Source organism: Oncorhynchus gorbuscha, linkage group LG01, assembly GCF_021184085.1.
Source record: "Oncorhynchus gorbuscha isolate QuinsamMale2020 ecotype Even-year linkage group LG01, OgorEven_v1.0, whole genome shotgun sequence".
NCBI lineage: Eukaryota > Metazoa > Chordata > Actinopteri > Salmoniformes > Salmonidae > Oncorhynchus > Oncorhynchus gorbuscha.
In genome coordinates, this window is record NC_060173.1 from 81,904,685 (window position 1) to 81,924,940 (window position 20,256).

General features: G+C 45.0%; 1 protein-coding gene across 4 annotated transcripts in view; it reads left to right on the forward strand.

The window, feature by feature from the left end:
• The window catches only part of LOC124043593 (FERM and PDZ domain-containing protein 4-like), a 58,017-nt gene that overhangs the window by 21,326 nt on the left and 16,435 nt on the right, over nucleotides 1–20,256 (forward strand). For 3 of the 4 annotated variants that reach the window (XM_046362340.1, XM_046362368.1, XM_046362350.1), the window contains exon 2: nucleotides 16,313–16,429. In XM_046362340.1, coding sequence (XP_046218296.1) covers nucleotides 16,313–16,429 — 117 coding nt within the window. Of the gene's footprint in view, nucleotides 1–16,312; nucleotides 16,430–16,838; nucleotides 17,045–20,256 lie in introns of those variants that run through there. The other variant, XM_046362360.1, reaches the window with a different exon arrangement.

The window sequence follows — 20,256 nt, forward strand, 5'->3', positions numbered from 1 at the left end:
TCTCCATAACTCCGGATTCCTACTGCAAGCTCTGAACCTTTTATTTCTTCACCTGGATCATCACAGCTAGCTATTCAAGTGGCCACTCCTGGCTAACGTCACTGTCCCGAAGCAAGAACCAATTAGCCTGGAGCTGACCTTGCTAGGCCACCTCCCGGTTAGCCAAAGAGGTCCATCAGCCACTACTTGGGCTACAATACCTATTTTGCCAACTGGCGTGGACCCCTGCCAACTCATCATGACTGGACCACCAACGTGATATACCCGATGTGTTCATTCACAACTGGCTCCGCCGTCGCTTCGTCCCCTGAAATCCCATCCGCTAGCATGCTAGCCGCTGCCTGCTTGCTGTCCAGAGCACATCAGACTGTTAGCTTAAAAGGCCCACCATACAAATTCTTTGGCCACTATACCTATTCTGCCAATTGGCCTGGTTTACCACACAGGGCGCTGCTGATCCGTCTGCTGACGCAACAGCACGAGGGGGCCACAACAGACTTTCTTCCGTCGCAACGTCCCTCCAAGGCACTTCTGTTAGCTTGCTAGCCCCGGCCCCCAAGCTGCCTGAAGCCACTCACTGGACTCCTATGATCACTCAGCTACGCATGCCTCTCTCTAACGCCAATATGCCTTGTCCATTGCTGTTTTGGTTATTATTTATTGCCTTATTTCGCTGTAGAGCCTCTAGCCCTGCTCAATAGCCTTATTGAGCACTTTAGTTCCACCTAACCCACATACGGTGACATCACCTGGTTTAAATGATATTTTTAGGGACAATATCTCTTTCATCGAGACTCTATGCACAGGTTTACCCTCACTGTATCCACATCCTACCATACCTTTGTTTGTACATTAAGCCTTGAAACTATTCTACCATGCCCAAAAATCTGCTACTTTTACTCTCTGTTCTGAACGTACTAGACGACCAGTTATTTTAGCCTTTAGCCGTACCCTTATCCTACCCCTCCTCTGTTCCTCTGGTGATGTGGAGGTTAATCCAGGCCCTGCAGTGCCTAGCTCCACTCCCATTCCCCAGGCTCTGTCATTTGTTGACTTCTGTAACCGTAAAAGCCTTGGTTTCATTCATGTTAACATTAGAAGCCTCCTCCCTAAGTTTTTTTTTACTCACTGCCCTAGCACACTCTGCCAATCTGGATGCCCTAGCCGTGTCTGAATCCTGGCTCAGAAAGACCACCAAAACCCCTGTAATTTCCATCCCTAACTATAACATTTTCTGACAAGATAGAACTGCCAAAGGGGGCGGTGTTACAATCTACTGCAGAGATAGCCTGCAGAGTTCTGTCTTACTATCCAAGTCTGTACCCAAACAATTCAAGCTTCTACTTTTAAAAATCCCCCTTTCCAGAAACAAGTCTTTCACAGTTGCCGCTTGCTATAGACCTCCCTCTGCCCACAGCTGTGCCCTGGACACCATATGTGAACTGATTGTCCCCATCTATCTTAAAAGCTTGTGCTGCTAGGTGACCTAAACCGGAACATGCTTAACACACCGGCCATCCTACAATCTATGCTTGATGCCCTCAATCTCTCACAAATTATCAATGAACCCACCAGGTACAACCCCAAATCCGTAAACACGGGCACCCTCATAGATATCATCATAACCAACTTGCCCTCCAAATATACCTCTGCTGTTTTCAACCAAGATCTCAGCCATCACTGCCTCATTGCCTGTATCCGTAATGGGTCTGCGGTCAAACGACCACCACTCATCACTGTCAAACACAAAAACATTCTGTGGCATTCTGCATTAGCATCGAATAGCATCAAAATGCAACATTTCAGGGAAGTTAGGAACAAATATACTCAGGCAGTTAGGAAAGCTAAGGATAGCTTTTTCATGCATAAATTTGCATCCTGTAGCACAAACTCACAAATGTTCTGGTACACTGTAAAGTCCATGGAGAATAAGAACAACTCCTCCCAGCTGCCCACTGCACTGAGGCTAGGAAACACTGTCACCACCGATAAATCCACTATAATTGAGAATTTCAATATGGCATTTTTCTACGGCTGGCCATGCTTTCCACCTGGCTACCCCTACCCCGGTCAACAGCCTTGCAATCCCCACAGCAACTCGCCCAAGCCTCTCCACTTTTCCTTCACCCAAATCCAGATCGCTGATGTTCTTAAAGAACTGCAAAACCTGGACCCCTCCAAATCAGCTGGGCTAGAAAATTTGGACCCTCTCTTTTTAAAATTATTTGCAGAAATTGTTGCAACCCCTATTACTAGCCTGTTCAAACTCTCTTTCGTATTGTCTGAGATTCCCAAAGATTGGAAAGCTGCCGCATTCATCCCCCTGTTCAAAGTGGGAGACACTCTAGACCCAATTTGCTACAGACCTATATCTATCATTCCCTGCCTCTCTAAGGTCTTCGAACAGATTTCCGACCATTTCGAATCCCACCGTACCTTCTCTGCTATGCAATCTGGTTTCAGAGCTGGTCATGGGTGCATCTCAGCCATGCACAAGGTCCTAAACGTCATCCATTGATAAGAGACATTACTGTGCAGCCGTATTCATCGACCTGGCCAAGGCTTTCGACTCTGTCAATCACCACATTCTTATCGGCGGACTCAACAGCCTTGGTTTCTCAAATGACTGCCTCGCCTGGTTTACCAACTACTTCTCATATAGAGTTCAGTGTGTCAAATTGGAGGGCCTGTTGTCCGGACATCTTGCAGTCTCTATGGGGGTGGCACAGGGTTCAATTCTCAGGCCGACTCTCTTCTCTGTATATATTAATGATGTCGCTCTCGCTACTGGTGATTCCCTGATCCACCTCAACGCAGATGACACCATTCTGTATACTTATGGCCCTTCTTTGGACAATGTGTTAAATAACCTCCAAACGTGCTTCAATTCCATGCAACTCTCCTTCCGTGGCCTCCAACTGCTCTTAAATGCAAGTAAAACTAAATGCATGCTCTTCAACCGATCACTGCCCGCACCTGCCAGCCCGTCCAGCATATCTACTCTGGACGGTTCTGACTTGTGGACAACTACAAGTACAAAGGTGTCTGGCCAGACTGTAAACTCTCCTTCCAGAATCACATTAAGCATCTTCAATCTAAAATTCAATCTAGAATCAGCTTCCTATTTCGCAACAAACCATCCTTCACTTATGCTGCCAAACATACCCTTGTAAAACTGACCATCTTACCAATCCTTACCTACTCAACAAACTGGATGCAGTCTATCACAGTGCCATCCGTTTGGTCACCAAAGCCCCATATAGATGTCCTTCCCATAGCAACGATTAAAACATTCCCAAACCAGAAACCGTGGATTGATGGCAGCATTCGCGTGAAACTGAAAGCACGAACCACTGCTTTAAATCAAGGCAAGGTGACTGGAAACATGACCGAATACAAACAGTGTAACTATTCCCTCCGCAAGGCAATCAAACAAGCTAAGCGTCAGTATAGAGACAAAGTAGAATCTCAATTCAACGGCTCAGACACAAGAGGTATGTGGCAGGGTCTACAGTCAATCACGGATTACAAAAAGAAAACCAGCACAGTCACGGACGAGGATGTCTTGCTCCCAGGCAGACTAAATAACTTTTTTGCCCGCTTTGAGGACAATACAGTGCCACTGACACTGCCCGCAACTAAAACATGCGGACTCTCCTTCACTGCAGCCGACGTGAGGAAAACATTTAAACGTGTCAACCCTCGCAAGGCTGCAGGCCCAGATGGCATCCCCAGCCGCGCCCTCAGAGCATGTGCAGACCAGCTGGCTGGTGTGTTTACGGACATATTCAATCAATCCCTAGCCCAGTCTGTTGTTCCCACATGCTTCAAGAGGGCCACCATTGTTCCTGTTCCCAAGCAAGCTAAGGTAACTGAGCTAAACGACTACTGCCCCGTAGCACTCACTTCCGTCATCATGAAGTGCTTTGAGAGACTAGTCAAGGACCATATCACCTCCACCCTACCTGACACCCTAGACCCACTCCAATTTGCTTACCGCCCAAATAGGTCCACAGACGATGCAATCTCAACCACACTGCACACTGCCCTAACCCATCTGGACAAGAGGAATACCTATGTGAGAATGCTGTTCATCGACGACAGCTCGGCATTTAACACCATAGTGCCCTCCAAGCTCGTCATCAAGCTCGAGACCCTGGGTCTCGACCCCGCCCTGTGCAACTGGGTACTGGACTTCCTGACGGGCCGTCCCCAGGTGGTGAGGGTAGGCAACAACATCTCCACCCGGCTGATCCTCAACACTGGGGCCCCACAAGGGTGCGTTTTGAGCCCTCTCCTGTACTCCCTGTTCACCCACGACTGCATGGCCACTCACGCCTCCAACTCAATCATCAAGTTTGCGGACGACACAACAGTGGTAGGCTTGATTACCAACAACGACGAGACAGCCTACAGGGAGGAGGTGAGGGCCCTCGGAGTGTGGTGTCAGGAAAATAGCCTCACACTCAACGTCAACAAAACTAAGGAGATGATTGTGGACTTCAGGAAACAGCAGAACAGGGAACACCCCCCTATCCACATCGATGGAACAGTAGTGGAGAGGGTAGTAAGTTTTAAGTTCCTCGGCGTACACATCACATGAATTGGTCCACCCACACAGACAGCATCGTGAAGAAGGCGCAGCAGCGCCTCTTCAACCTCAGGAGGCTGAAGAAATTTGGCTTGTCGCCAAAAGCACTCACAAACTTCTACAGATGCACAATCGAGAGCATCCTGTCGGGCTGTATCACCGCCTGGTACGGCAACTGCTCCGCCCACAACCGTAAGGCTCTCCAGAGGGTAGTGAGGTCTGCACAACGCATCACCGGGGGCAAACTACCTGCCCTCCAGGACATCTACAATGTCACAGGAAGGCCATAAAGATCATCAAGGACAGCAACCACCCGAGCCACTGCCTGTTCACCCTGCTATCATCCAGAAGGCAAGGTCAGTACAGGTGCATCAAAGCTGGGACCGAGAGACTGAAAAACAGCTTCTATCTCAAGGCCATCAGACTGTTAAACAGCCACCACTAATATTGAGTGGCTGCTGCCAACACACTGACACTGACACTGACTCAACTCCAGCCACTTTAATAATGGGAATTGATGGGAAATTATGTAAATATATCACTAGCCACTTTAAACAATGCTACCTTATATAATGTTACTTACCCTACATTATTCATCTCATATGCATACGTCTATACTGTACTCTATATCATCGACTGCATCCTTATGTAATACATGTATCACTAGCCACTTTAACTATGCCACTTTGTTTACATACTCATCTCATATGTATATGATGCACTCAATACCATATACTGTATCTTGCCTATGCCGCTCTGTACCATCACTCATTCATATATCTTTATGTACATATTCTTTATCCCCTTACACTTGTGTCTATAAGGTAGTAGTTTTGGAATTGTTAGCTAGATTACTTGTTGGCTATTACTGCATTGTCAGAACTAGAAGCACAAGCATTTCGCTACACTCGCACTAACATCTGCTAACCATGTGTATGTGACAAATACAATTTTATTAGATTTTATTTGATATACTACCCACCACTGCGACCTGAACGTTCTCGTTGGCAGGCCATCACTTCATACTCGTCGCCAAACACACTGGCTCCAGGTCATCTACAAGTCTCTCATAGGTAAAGCCCCGCCTTATCTCAGTCACTTGTCACCTTAGCAGCACCCACCCATAGCACACGCTCCAGCAGGTATATCTCACTGGTCACCCCCAAAGCCAATTTCTCATTTGGCTGCCTTTCCTTCCAGTTCTCTGCTGCTAATGACTGGAACAAACTGCAAAAATCACTGAAGTTGGAGAACCATATCTCCCTCACAAGCTTTAAGCACCAGCTGTCAGAGCAGCTCACAGATCAATGCACCTGTACATAGCCCATCTGTAACCAGCCCATCCAACTACCTCATCCCCATAATGTATTTATTTATTTATCTTGCTTGTTTGCAACCCAGTATCTCTACTTGCACATTAATCTTCTGCACATCTACCATTCCAGTGTCTAATTGCTATATTGTAATTACTTTGCCACCATGGCCTATTTATTGCCTTACTTCACTTATCTTACCTCATTTGCAGTCACTGTATATAGATTTTTATTTTCTCTACTGTATTATTGACTGTATATTTGTTTATTCCATGTGTAACTCGGTATTGTTGTATGTGTCAAACTGCTGTGCTTTATCTTGGTCAGGTCGCAGTTGTAAATGAGAACTAGCATACCTGGTTAAATAAAGGTGAAATAAATTCTTTAAAATGTTTTTGTCTATGGATCTATTGAGGAGGTAAGCGAATTGAAGTGGGTCTAGGGTTTTGGGTAAGGTAGATGATCCTTGGCTTGTCTCTCAAAGCACTTCATGATAGTTCATTTAGTTCAGTTACCTTTGCTTTCTTGGGTACAGGAACAATGGTGGATATTTTGAAGCATGTGGAGACAGCAGACTGGGATATGGAGAGATTGAATATGTCCGTAAACACACCAGCCTGCTGGTCTGTGCATGCTCTGAGGACGCTGCTAGGGATTTCGTCTGGGCAGGTAGCCAAGCGAGGGTTAACACGCTTAAATGTTTTACTCATGTAAGCCACAGAGAAGGAGAGCCCACAGTTCTTGTTAGCGGGCCACGTCAGTGGCACTGTTATCCTCAAAGCGGGCGAAGAAGGTGTTTTGCTTGTCTGGAGGCAAGATATTGTTGTCTGGTTGGTTTTCCCTTACTGCAACTCGCTGTTGGCTGGGCTCCCTGCCTGTGCCATTAAACCCCTTCAACTCATCCAGAACGCCGCAGCCCGTCTGGTGTTCAACCTTCCCAAGTTCTCTCACGTCATCCCGCTCCTCCGTTCTCTCCACTGGCTTCCAGTTGAAGCTCGCATCCGCTACAAGACCATGGTGCTTGCCTACGGAGCTGTGAGGGGAACGGCACCTCAGTACCTCCAGGCTCTGATCAGGCCCTACACCCAAACAAGGGCACTGCGTTCATCCACCTCTGGCCTGCTCGCCTCCCTACCACTGAGGAAGTACAGCTCCCGCTCAGCCCAGTCAAAACTGTTCGCTGCTCTGGCCCCCCAATGGTGGAACAAACTCCCTCACGACGCCAGGACAGCGGAGTCAATCACCACCTTCCGGAGACACCTGAAACACCACCTCTTTAAGGAATACCTAGGATAGGATAAGTAATCCCTCTCACCCCCCCCCCTTTAAGATTTAGATGCACTATTGTAAAGTGACTGTTCCACTGGATGTCATAAGGTGAATGCACCAATTTGTAAGTCGCTCTGGATAAGAGCGTCTGCTAAATGACTTAAATGTAATGTAATGTAATGTAATGGTCCGCGATTGTCTGTAGACCCTGTCACAAATATCTAGTGTCGGAGCCATTGCATTGTGACTCCACTTTGTCTCTATACTGATGTTTTGCCTGTTTGATTGACATACGGAGGGAATAAATACACTGTTTGTATTCGGTCATATTCAAAGTCACCTTTCCATGGTTAAATGCGATGGTTCGTGCTATAGTTTTACGCTAACGCTGCCATCTATCCACAGTTTCTGGTTAGGGTAGGTTTTAATTGTCACAGTGGGTACAACATCTCCTATACACTTCCTGATAAACTCAGTCACCATGTTCGTGTATTCGTCAATATTATTCTCGGAGGCTACCCGGAACATATCCCAGTCCGAGTGATCAAAACTATCTTGAAGCATGGATTCCGATTGTTCAGACCAGCGTTGAATAGTCCTTAGCATGGGTACTTCCAGTTTTAGTTTATGCCTTTAGGAAGGGAGGTGCAAAATGAAGAAGGGAGAGAGAGGGCCTTGTAGGCATCTCAGAAATTGGAGTAGCAGTGGTTGAGTGTTTTAGCAGCGCGAGTACTACACTCGATGTGTTGATAGAACTTCGGCAGAGTTTTATAGGGTGCCACTCATCTGTCCTACGCTCAATTTCACCTCTTTTCCCTGCAGAAGATCACTACGGCTCCTAAAGCTCTCTTCAGCATGACTAGATCTCTGTCTTCCTACTTAACTGTTTTCAGGCGAACCGTGAGGTTAATGCTGCTGAACGTAGGACCTTCGCTTCTGTCAATAGTGTTGTGTATCGGTATTGGTATTTATTGGTATTTATTCAGATCCCCATCCTCCCAGCGGTCCCAGCTTGTGTGGCCAAAAGCCAAATGCAACTGGTCCAGCATAGTCCAAACCAGATATTTTGCTAGCATGGACATGGAGGAGCTAGGGTTCTGCAAGCTGTCCCTGGCAAACCACCTCAACCACAGTGCCTAGTCACTGACTGGCACTTCTCTCCCTGGGAAGACAGAGCACTTTTCCGCATCCATCTTCCAGAAGGTCTACTTGTCTGTGGTACATTCAGTATGGGTGTTGAACATAATGTCCCTACTGTTGGCTTACCAGGCCCATTTGTTACTGGAGATAGGCAATCTCTTGGACATCGACATAGCTATCCAGAACCTATTGAAGGTGATCTGCATCATTACAGATTTCAATCTCAGGCCTCCAGAGGTGCCATTCAAGGCTGTGGGTGCTCCACGAGCCTTGCTGTGTTAGGGGAGAGAGCCCTGTGGCTCAACTTGTCCAGCCTCTTGGACAAGCAGATGTCCTTGACTGTCCTATTGAGCCGAGGGAACTGTTTGGGCCAGTACCGCAGCAACCCAGTCTACCCCTTGACGAGCCAAGCCTTCGCGGCAGGGAAAGGGCAACACACTGGCACCAGGGTTTTCCACACTGCAAAGCCCCCAGCGACGAACAGGCAGCGAACCCAAAGTTCGAGTATCCTAACAGAGGCTGGCAGTGGGGAAAGCCACCCTTTGTTGCAGCCGCATCTAAGTTCCGCCCAATTGATTCCCTGGTGGAAGAAGGGGCACCCAACTTAGTGGTACTTTCCGAGCAGCAGAAGGGGCAGCCAACAGTTCACATTGTGTCCTGGCGTGTCCCCACTCGGGTGGAGCACAGACTTCCCCCCTAATCTAAAGCCCTAACCCCTGTGCAGTGGCTCATTCAGATGTATCTGCTCAAATGGAAGATGGAGGGGGCTCACTCTACCCCCAAGTGCCCAGTTTACCCCTCCGTGCTACAGCTTTCCCCTCGGCTCTCGTTCAAGTAGCCGGGGCAGGTCGCCACCAAGCACCATTGTTTTGATACTATCCCTTTAAATCATATGAGTCTCTGTCCCATTCAAGAGTCTTGTCAAGGCCACAGAGCAGAAATAGCAGAAACTCACTATAACGCCACCAGGGGGCACACAAGGACCACTGGCGAGCGAGTGTCATCCAACTTGTGGGTGACTTGCCAGAAGAGCAGGGAACTGGCCCGCATTCGCAGCCCAATCCTGGGTCTTGTCCACAGTTACAAAGGGGTACTGGCTACGAAGTACAGGAGGATGGTAGCACCTTAATTGGGGAGAAAGGGCTGGTGGTAATGACTGGAGCAGAATCAGTGGAATGGTATCAAATATATCAAACACGTGATTTCCAGGTTTGCTCCGTTCCGGCCATTATTATGAGCTGTGATCCCTCAGCAGCCTTCTTTGCTATGAAGCCACCTGTTTTCAAAGGGATTTTAGCTTCAATAGCTAGAATCCCGTGGTGACTCAGCTTGAATACCAGAGCAGGAAATCTCCTCTCTGTTGAGCAACAGAGCAATCAGAGCAATACCAGCGAAAGAGAGCCCTAACAGCATCTACTCCCGGTTTTTCCTGGTTCCCCAAAGAAGGAGGGGATACGCCCCATTCTGGACCTACAGGTCCTTCACAGCTATCTGAGAAAGTTCACGTTCTGTACTATTCCCTGGGTCGACTGGTTTGACCTACAGGACGCTTATTTTCACATAAGTATTTTGCCAGCACACAGGAGGTTTCTCAGTTTTTCCTTTATTAAGGGCTCAGCCTACGAATACCTCGCTGTCCCCTTGTTAGCACTACCTCTCTGGACGTTCAGCAAGGGTGTGGAGGTGGCTCTAGCATCCCTGAGAATCAGGGGTCTGAGAGCCTCTGCCTACGTAGACGATTACCTGCTTTTCTCCCTGACACAGGAGCATGCAGTGTGAGTTACGGCTTCCCTTGTAACCCACCTCACAACCATCTCAGTTGTTGTACCGCTAGGTCAACTGAGAATGAGAGACTCACAATGTATGTGTACACAATGTCACCTCAATCGAAAGATGAACAATAACCTCAGAATGTCTTTTGGCTCTCTGTCACTAGACGAGCCCCTCAATCTTCGTTTCTGGCAATCCCCTAGCGGTTGTATCAATGAGGAAGGTGGTGGTGACAGAGGCATCACTCACAGGGTGGTGAGCGGTCCACGAGGGAAGAGCAGTAAACGGAGCATGTCTGCGATATGGGAGTTGGCCATATCCACATTGTAAGATATTGAAACAGGTATTTGAGGGGCCTCCCGAGTGGCGCAGCAGTCTAAGGCAATGCGTCGCATTGCTAGTGGTGTCATTACATACCCGGGTTCGATCCCGGGCTGTATCACAACCGGCCATGATCAGGAGTCCCATAGGGCGGCGCACAATTGGCCCAGCGTTGTATGGGTTAGGGGAGGGTTTGGCCGGGGGGGCTTTACCCAACTCATCGTGCTCTAGAAAATCTATGTGGTGGGCCAGGCACCTGCAGGTTGACCTCAGTCGTCAGTTGAACAGTGTTTCCTCTGACACATTGGTTTGGCTGGAGGGCGGTTGTTAAGAAGCGTGGTTTGGCAGGTCATGTTTCAGAGGACGCATGACTCGACCTTCACGTCCCGAGCCCGATGAGGAGTTGCACTGATGATTCAAGATCAAAATTGCTGAAAAATGGAGGGTAAAATACAAGACCAATATAAATTTGAGAAACAAGTATTTGAAAGAGAACTCAAGTTTTATTTTGTAACCCCGGTTCTGATAGTATGAGTGGAAGTAAGGGACCCTTAGTTGGTTTCTGATTCCTAATTATATGGTAGGAACTCCCTAGCTGGGTCAAACAGAGGGGAGACATTACTTTCACACTCCCCCAAAATGTCAGATGCCAAAGCAGGTGCCTCTCCACCCCAGGAGGAGGCATCTTGTCTGAGAGCTTTGGTATGTGTCTCAAATGTCACCCTACTCCCTATTTAGTGCACTACTTTCTACCAGGGAACATAGGGAACAGGTGTGTGCAGGGGGGGGGGGTGTCAACAGAGTGGCAGATGTTAAACCAGTTTCGCAACATTTTCACTACACAGCTGAAAATGACTTCCAACACACCTGAAAACACTAGCAATATTCTCCCACTTTGGGGATTTTATGCAGTGGTTATGTTGAAGAAAACTCTGTTGTACTGTACAGCAGCAGATACTGTCATGACATTACGGTGATAAACATAACCAACTTGTTTTTACAATTTGTTCTGCATGTAGCTACGGTATTTTAATGTTATTAGTACAGTAGTGAGGGGCAAATATATTGGAATCTCCCTTTGGGTTGTTTACTGTAGGTTAAAGGGTCAATCTGCAGTTGCCTCATCCAATTTTAGACATCCAATGTAAAATAATAATATGTACACATTGATTTTTTAAAGAGTATAACTTATTAATGCCTCATGAGCTCAGTCGAACCCCATCAGAACCCACAATATAAGCGTATATATCTCCAATGTTTGTAAGGAAAGTAAATGTAAACAAACACTGTATAGCCTCAAGATATGGTTAAAACTATAACGTTGATCATCCATATCCCTGTCTATGAATTTGAGAGTAGTTACATTTCTCCAGCCCCATCACTCAGCTTTTTACCAAAACGGTGGTGGGGATTGTTATCGTTTAAACGGCAGATTGCCCCTTTAAGGATACTAAAACTGCGTATTGCCCCACAAGCACAATAAACATCAGGGGTTATACCTTTTTCCTGTTTATAATGATGTGTGTCTTGTTGTAGCCATAATGGCCGACAGCCACTTGAATCCTCAATGGTGAAACCGCCACGTCCGTTTGCGATATTACAACAACAAAGAAGTTACTGCAAACACTGAACACGGTTACTTTCCCTCATCGTTGCGCGCGGGATAGAGCGGCAGCACATGTACTGTAATTTCACCCATTTAACCATGATGTGCAACGCTCCCCCAGCCTTCCCCACCTCTGCTTTGTCGACAAAGCAAAAACAATAACAACGGCTGTGGGGTGGACAGTGGCACTGTTTCCCCCTTACTGTGGATTCCATCTTTAACCCTCAATGTGGGTAATGAGAGGGATGTCGATGCCAGTGTCCGGCTTTAGTTTCACTCATGGAGGTGATCCCTGTGAATTATTCAAGCAGAGTGGAGTGTGTCTTGTGTTCCAATGGCCGTGCTTGGTGTAGTCTCTGCCACTTATCAAGCAAAGGAAGATCATTCATTAACACCAAGTCTTCGGGGGAATATACTATGACATGTTCTCACCAGAACCTGGTTGATAAAGACAACGAGAGAGAAAGAAAGAGCGGGAGAGGAGAGAGAACGTGGGAGGTAGTGAGCGGAGTGATGAAGAAAGGATGAGATTAGTTTAGTTATGCTATGTTTATTATCGACTGAAAAGGGATAGCTCCCCTGACTGCATACAGGCTCAAGACCATTGGATCCTTATGGTCGATTGTTGGGCTGATGTTGGTGTCAACTTAATAAACTATGCACAGAAATCCGACACCTTTTGAGGCAAAGATATTTCTTCCTCCTCCCCCACACATATAGAGGTTGACATTTAGCCGGTGTAAAATTAAGTCCCTTTAATAAATGCAGGCGAGGTTGTGATCTTTGTGTTTAAACTTGGAGTATAAAGTAGAGCCTGAACTATGCCTGACCTTCATTGTCATGGCAACAGAGGCTATGAGACTCCCAGGAGTGCAATACTTCTAATGGTTATTATTCACCATCGGTAATGTTTCCAGAAGGTTGACTGCTGGTGGAAAATTATCGCCTACCTACCTGTACTCTAAGGAAGGTAATTTAAAGTTGTTGATCTTATTATTGTCTGTGGTTTATGGACTTAAGTGGCCTCTGTTTCAGTTGTATATAACATTGTAGAAGGTAATGTTGGTATTTTAGAACAGATTGATAATTGATTAGAATTGAATAGTTCCTCATTAAACATCCAGTACCATACTTAAAAACAAAATATACACAGTATCCTCTTGTCTATCCACTTTCTGTGGTGTTCTTTATTCCAAGAGAAGTCTAAAGGAACCCCTTATTCTCAGAACACAACATTGAACAGGGACTCCCCGTCCAGCTATTAACAGCATTTTTGAGCATCAGAGACGAACAACGTCCAGAGACCCAGTTTCTCTGACTCTTGGCTAACCTGGTAATGAATTGCGCAGCGTGGATTACCCACCTGGGCCCGTCCTGGTGCTCTACTAATGCCAAATAGGGTAGTCATCATTTATTAAAGCCTACCTAGGCTTAGTTTCACTGTCCACCACTGCAGCGAACTTCCTCAACTCCTCTACTGGCTATTATTCTTCCTCCAGAACACACAGCCTCAACGGCATAATGTATTCCGGGACTACAGATAACAGAAAGCAAAGATCAAAATACCAATGACTGTGCCATTAGGGGAGAGAAAGATAGGGGAGTGTGGCTGAAAAGAAAGAGAATGGATATTATACAGCTTCTGGTCGATTCAGAATGGGATTTTGAAGGCACATCTTCAGAAGCTGTGAGTAGAACCATGCTCCATTTGTATAGCAAAGAGTTCCGGAGAATTGTCATAGTCACCATAGCTGCATGGTGCCCTGCTTGCTGTTCTGAATGTGGAGTATTGAAGATTATGGGGGTCATTAGAGTTCAAGGACTTCTCTCAATGGAGAGGACAGGCTCAACTCTCCACAGTCACATTTCAGTGATGGTGTCATGCTATTCAGTACACCACTTAGAGAGTTCAAATTTGGCATTGAACTTTATTACCAATGCCTTATTGTAGGACACCACAAAATCCCCACTGCTGTGAAATAATGTACAGTGTTTACCAAATAAATACAACATGGTATTTGGTGATGTAAAAATATGTTTAAAAAGGAAATTGTAAGAAAGAGACAAAACAATGCCAACTCATTTCCCAAATGGGGGAAAAGAGAATGAAATTATGCGGGCAGAATCAATGTGATGAGGACCTCTGGCCAGGGGAACCTGCTGCTTTCTGTTAATGCATTGTGGCACCCATAAATTCATAGCATGTGGAAACGCTAATACCTCTCAAAACACACGATTGTATTGGAGAAAATCAGATTGCACCCGTTTGGAGCCCAGCCTATCCCACTGCTCTGCTGTTCTATGGGTTACAGAGTAGGCTACAGACGCTATTTCCAGCAGACTCCCCTATGATTTAATATGAACACATGCAGAATCAATGCATCCAGTAGCACTTAAGTGCTTTTTTAACGAGGTTAAGTAATCTCAGAACTACCGTAGACCTATTGGCTGTTGCTTTATTTAATTGTTGCTGGGTGAAAGTAACATAAGCCTTGTTATCAAGGTCATGCAGGTCACGTTCATGGCAGAATTATACAATATAGCTGCTCGGTTGTCTATTGTTTTCTCCTCTGGCTTTTGAATCTACTTTACACGTTGTGTTTTCATGCATAGAGCATGCAATGTAATATGACACACACACACCACACACACACAGACATAGACATTAAGTTGGTTGGTAACTGGGGAGAAATAAAGAGGGGAAGAAAGAGAGGCTTTGAATAATGAATGCGAAGAGGCCTGTTACACAGCAGACAAGCCTTTGAAGTGACATAACTTACTGCCACAGCGTTCATATCTTCACCCACTGCTCACATAGAGAGAGAGAGACAGGGAAAGAGAGAGAGAGAGAGAGAGAGAGAGAGAGAGAGAGAGAGAGAGAGAGAGAGAGAGAGAGAGACAGGGAAAGAGAGAGAGAGAGAGAGAGAAAGAGAGAGAGAGAGAGAGAGAGAGAGAGAGAGAGAGAGAGAGAGAGAGAGAGAGAGAGAGAGAGAGAGAGAGAGAGAGAGAGAGAGAGAGAGAGAGAGAGAGAGAGAGAGCGAGAGCGATAAAGAGACCAAAAGCTAGTAAGAGAGGGGAGGGACGGGGCAGGGGAGAGAGAAAGAAAGAAAGAAAGAAAGAAAGAAAGAAAGAAAGAAAGAAAGAAAGAAAGAAAGAAAGAAAGAAAGAAAGAAAGAAAGAAGACAGAAAGAAGACAGAAAGAAAGAAAGAAAGAAAGTAAGAAAGAAGACAGAAAGAAAGAAAGAAAGAAAGAAAGAAAGAAAGAAAGAAAGAAAGAAAGAAAGAAAGAAAGAAGACAGAAAGAAAGAAAGAAAGAAAGTAAGAAAGAAAGAAGAAAGAAAGAAAGAAAGAAAGAAAGAAAGAAAGAAAGAAAGAAAGAAAGAAAGAAAGAAAGAAAGAAAGAAAGAAAGAAAGAAAGAAAAAGACAGAAAGAAAGAAAGAAAGAAAGAAAGAAAGAAAGAAAGAAGACAGAAAGAAAGAAAGAAAGAAAGAAGACAGAAAGAAAGAAAGAAAGAAAGTAAGAAAGAAAGAAAGAAAGAAAGAAAGAAAGAAAGAAAGAAAGAAGACAGAAAGAAAGAAGACAGAAAGAAAGAAGGAAGTATGAGGGCATACATCATATGCTCTTAAGCTCATCATGGACCTATTCCTATTCGTGTTACTTGAACATTGAAGACACAGGAAGGGATCTGTTTGATGACTTGATTTAAGTGTTGTGGCAAAGTAAGGATTAGAGCCTTTGGTGATTTCGCTCTGATTTCGATTTGATTTAGATCATTTCCAGCTGGAAGACAAATTACAGCACAGATTTCATAGGAAAGATGGGTTCTTCTTTGCTCTTTCAGTTCTATCCATTATTTCCTGAAAAGGGACATAACACATGCGTTTCCGTTCTCTCACTTATAAACTCTGAACTCTTCCTGGCACTGCCCTTATCACAGAATTCCTCCGGGTTCCCTGCTTTCTGAGGAATCTGGGGACATCTCGGAATAAAAACGATTTCATGCCTCTGAGAGCACAAGAGTGAGGCATGACAATTACGCCTACGTGTCTCAATTACATTATTCATGTGATTTACATTCATTGACTGAACACTGGTTAAGGAACATTGTTCGTGGCGTTCAAATTAGGCATCCACTTGTTATGAGTTGGGATGCCTCAAACTGTGCCATGATGACTCACCTAGTGTAAAAAAGTAGTGCACTACATGGGGAATAGGGTGGGTTTTAAGATGCAGACTATAGGACTTTTGTCATTGCTGTAAGTATGTTATGACTGACCTCCTCCCCCTGTCCTCCTCCCCAGCCACAGGACCAAGTCATCAGGCTGGCCCCCTCCTTCTGGCACCTGGAGCGCCGCTCATGGACCCCCCAATGGATGGGACATGGCCACCAATAGAGACGGGCGAGACTGCTACATCAAGTAAGTCGAGGCGAGGCGAGGCGAGGCGAGGAGAGGAGAGGAGAGGAGAGGAGGAAAGAGGAGGGAAGAGGAGAGGAGGAACGAGGAGAGAGAAAAAAAGAAGACAGTGGTTCTCTCTCAGTCCCAGATGTTTGGGAGGCTTCGGCAACCTGTGATTATTTCAGCCACGTCATTGCCTAGTGCTTCCACACTCTGTCTCTCTCTCTCTCCATCTGTGCCTTCAGAATACTGATTCCCCTTTTCTTTCCATTGCTGCACACAGACACCGACCCTGTCTGCACACAGACTCTCTCTCTCTCTCTCTCTCTCTCTCTCTCTCTCTCTCTCTCTCTCTCTCTCTCTCTCTCTCTCTCTCTCTCTCTCTCTCTCTCTCTCTCTCTCTCTCACACACACACACACACTCACAGACACGCTCCAACCACTTTACTGTAGCTAGCTCTGGAGCAGAGAACTAAACCCTAATTATGTTCTCTGCCGGCTCCTGATAAAGAATTCACCTGCGTAGCGACTTTCTTTGATCTCTATGAGACTGCATGTAGCTGCAGAGACGCTGGGGTGCAGTGCTATCAGCATAATCGATCCATAGCCATTCTGGATATCTGAGGAGGACTACAGGTAAAATAATCCTCTCTGTCTAGCTGTCTCTCCTATGATCTGAATGTGGTTTGACTGTATTGTTCTGCTCTGTACTGTACTGTTCTGTACTGTATGCGGGCAAGAAAGCCCAGAGTAACAAGTGAGTGTTTGGCTGTTTCTTCATGCCTTATGATGCTTCTGCAGGAGGATGAGGCTTTGCAACCACAAAAAAAAGAAGACAAGATTCCCAGCCATACTGTGGCATTCGTACTTATCTCTTTATGCATAATATAGTGCTTTCTTATTCAGACACAGTGTGTACTCATGGAATATGCACCCTGCTGTAACACAACATTACGTACTGCATGTGCACATTGTTTGCCTGGTGATTACATATAAACCCAGAGTTTTGCGACATGTTATATTGTGACGTTGTGCTGCATTGAGATAGGTACTGTCGGAAACAGGCTCGGGAACTTATCATACTTGGGTTAGAGCTTGAGCAGCGTGATGTCAGACAGGTTACATAAGAGCTCCAGAGGAGGACCGAGTGCATTGGATGTACATAGTCTGTCGGGATGAGGCGCATCACTGAGGCTGGTTTGGCTCGAACCTTGCTAAAACGGGAAGGAGACTCATAAGTAACGTGGCGTGTCTGTGTCCGCAGTGATCTCTCAGTTGATCAAGGTTCTAATTGTGTTGATCAAGGTTCTAATTGTGGTGTTGTAACGGGTACAGTATGCATGACAGGAAGGCGTGAATAAACCACCGACAGTGACTAAGCATACTGTATCACACCATATACACTGAGCGTATAAAACACCTGCTCGTTCCATGACATAGACTGACCAGGTGAATCCAGGTGAAAGCTGTGATCACTTGTTATAAAAAGCGCTTAACAGAAACAGAGTTTATTTAACGGGTGAAATTCTGAATTTCAGAGGGAAATAACTGGAGAAAGAAAAGTCAGAACTTCTCAATCCACTGCAAACAGTGTAGATGAAGAGGAGGAGACAGGTTAAAGAAGGATTTTTAAGCCTTGAAACAATTGAGACATGGACTGTGTACGTGTGCCATTCAGAGGGTGAATGGACAAGACAAAATATTCAAGTGCCTTTGAACGGGTATGGTAGTAGGTGCCAGGCGTACCGGTTTGGGTCAAGAACTGTAACGGTTTCCCGTGGGCATCCAGCCAACTTGACACAACTGTGGAAGTATTGGAGTCAACATGGGCCAGCATTCTTGTGGAACCCTTTCGACACCTTGTAGAGGCCATGCCTCGACTAACTGAGGCCCTTCTGAGGGCAAAATTGGGGATGGGGGGGTGCAAGTCAGTGATAGGAAGGTATTCCTAATGTTTGGTATACTCAGTGTATAACAGAGATAGCTAGCTATATGACTTTGGTAAGAGGTGTATATTTACAGTCCATAGGAGTTACAGTCCATAGGAATCCAAAAGGTTGGATTACATCAGTAGCATTGTGGTGATATGGTCAAAAAGCCCAGTTTCATGAAGACTGATCATAGAAGAGGATAATTCCATAAGATATCTAAGACTATAATGTACTGTCTCCCTCTCTGTACTGTCTCCCTTTATCAAAAGCTTTACTTCATACATTAGGCATTATATTGCTTGTCAGTGGTAATTCAAAGTGCTTAGAACATTGCTACCCAAGTAGGGAGTACACGGCCAAAGAAACAAAACAAAATGACTTAAAGATAAATGATTAGCTTTTTCTCTCTCATCCCTCCCACCTGTTTGTAAAATAGGAAACATATTTTAGTCTAAGAGTACATTTAAGGTGAAAAGGTGGGGAAAGCAGAGCTGCGAGTCAGCATCCTTTCCCAAAGTTGGCTTTATCAAAAGCTTTACTTCATACATTAGGCATTATATTGCTTGTCAATGGTAATTCAAAGTGCTTAGAACATTGCTACTCAAGTAGGGAGTACACGGCCAAAGAAACAACACAATTACTTCAAGAGAAATGGTTTATTGCAACCCTTCAGGTGATCTCCTAAAAAAAAAGTCTTTTTATTATTTTTTTAGATCTGATAACCATGAAGGTGAAATGTTTTTTTGGGTTCCTCCACGATATTGGGTTCGATCCCCGGGACCACCCATACGTAGAATGTATGCACACATGACTGTAAGTCGCTTTGGATAAAAGCGTCTGCTAAATGGCATATATTATTATATTATTATTATTATATTTATCTCCTCTTAAGAAGATGTGGTCCTGGTGGAGACTCAGTAAGGACAATAGTTTGTGTTGCTTATGGTCGGTCACTCAGCTGCTTAGTGATCAGTCACTATGGGTTATTAGGAATGTGTAGATCATAGAAATAAAAGTCCTAGAACGATTATATTTCTACGTTGCAGAATGGGGCAAGCTGCAGAACATTAGTAACTAATGGTGCTGATTAGTGTCCATTAGACACAGCCCAGCTAGCAGAGTGTTCTGAGAACCATATGTTTCTTAGAGCTTGGTGAGAGCGTGGTTGTCCTGGTTGTTTTGGATACAACCTTACCACAACATTCTGGGAATGGTGCAGGATAGTTGCTTGGCTTTGGAACATTCTCAGCACATTTAAGGAGCTTGACAAAAAAAAAACAATGTTTTCTTGGTATTTCATGACTTTAACAAAACGTTTCCTAAAAGTGCAAACATGATTAAATGTCATTTCAAATGTCCTCCAATAGTTCAGAGAACGTTAAGAAACAATGTTCCTCTGTGGGAATTTCAGGACTTCAGCATAACGTGTCCCACAGGTTTTATCATGGTTCTATTTAAAGTCATGTTCTCAAATTGTTCCGAGAACATTAAGACAACTTTCCATAAAAACCACAGAAAAGCCTTACTGACTAACATTTTGAGAGAACATTCTAAGAATGTTATTTAGAAATGTATACATTCCCAATTGTCAAATGTTGGGGAATAAGACATTTGAAAGTCTAGGTTTGACAAAATATGTCACCAATTACTGTTCCAAAACTGTAAAGAAAATATTTTTATAAAGTCAGACATTTTACGTAGTGGTGTCGCTCTAAACATGCGCATAATTCCTATAGGAACTCAGCCCTTTTAAAAACACAGGGCTTATGCAACATCATTTTTTGTTTTACATACAAAACAGGACTGATATACATATGAGGAGACAGCTGAAGGCTCTACCTATCCATTGATGTAAATATACACCCTATCTGATTCCCAGTTTGTCCACTAAATAGCAGTAGGAGATCATATGAAGTC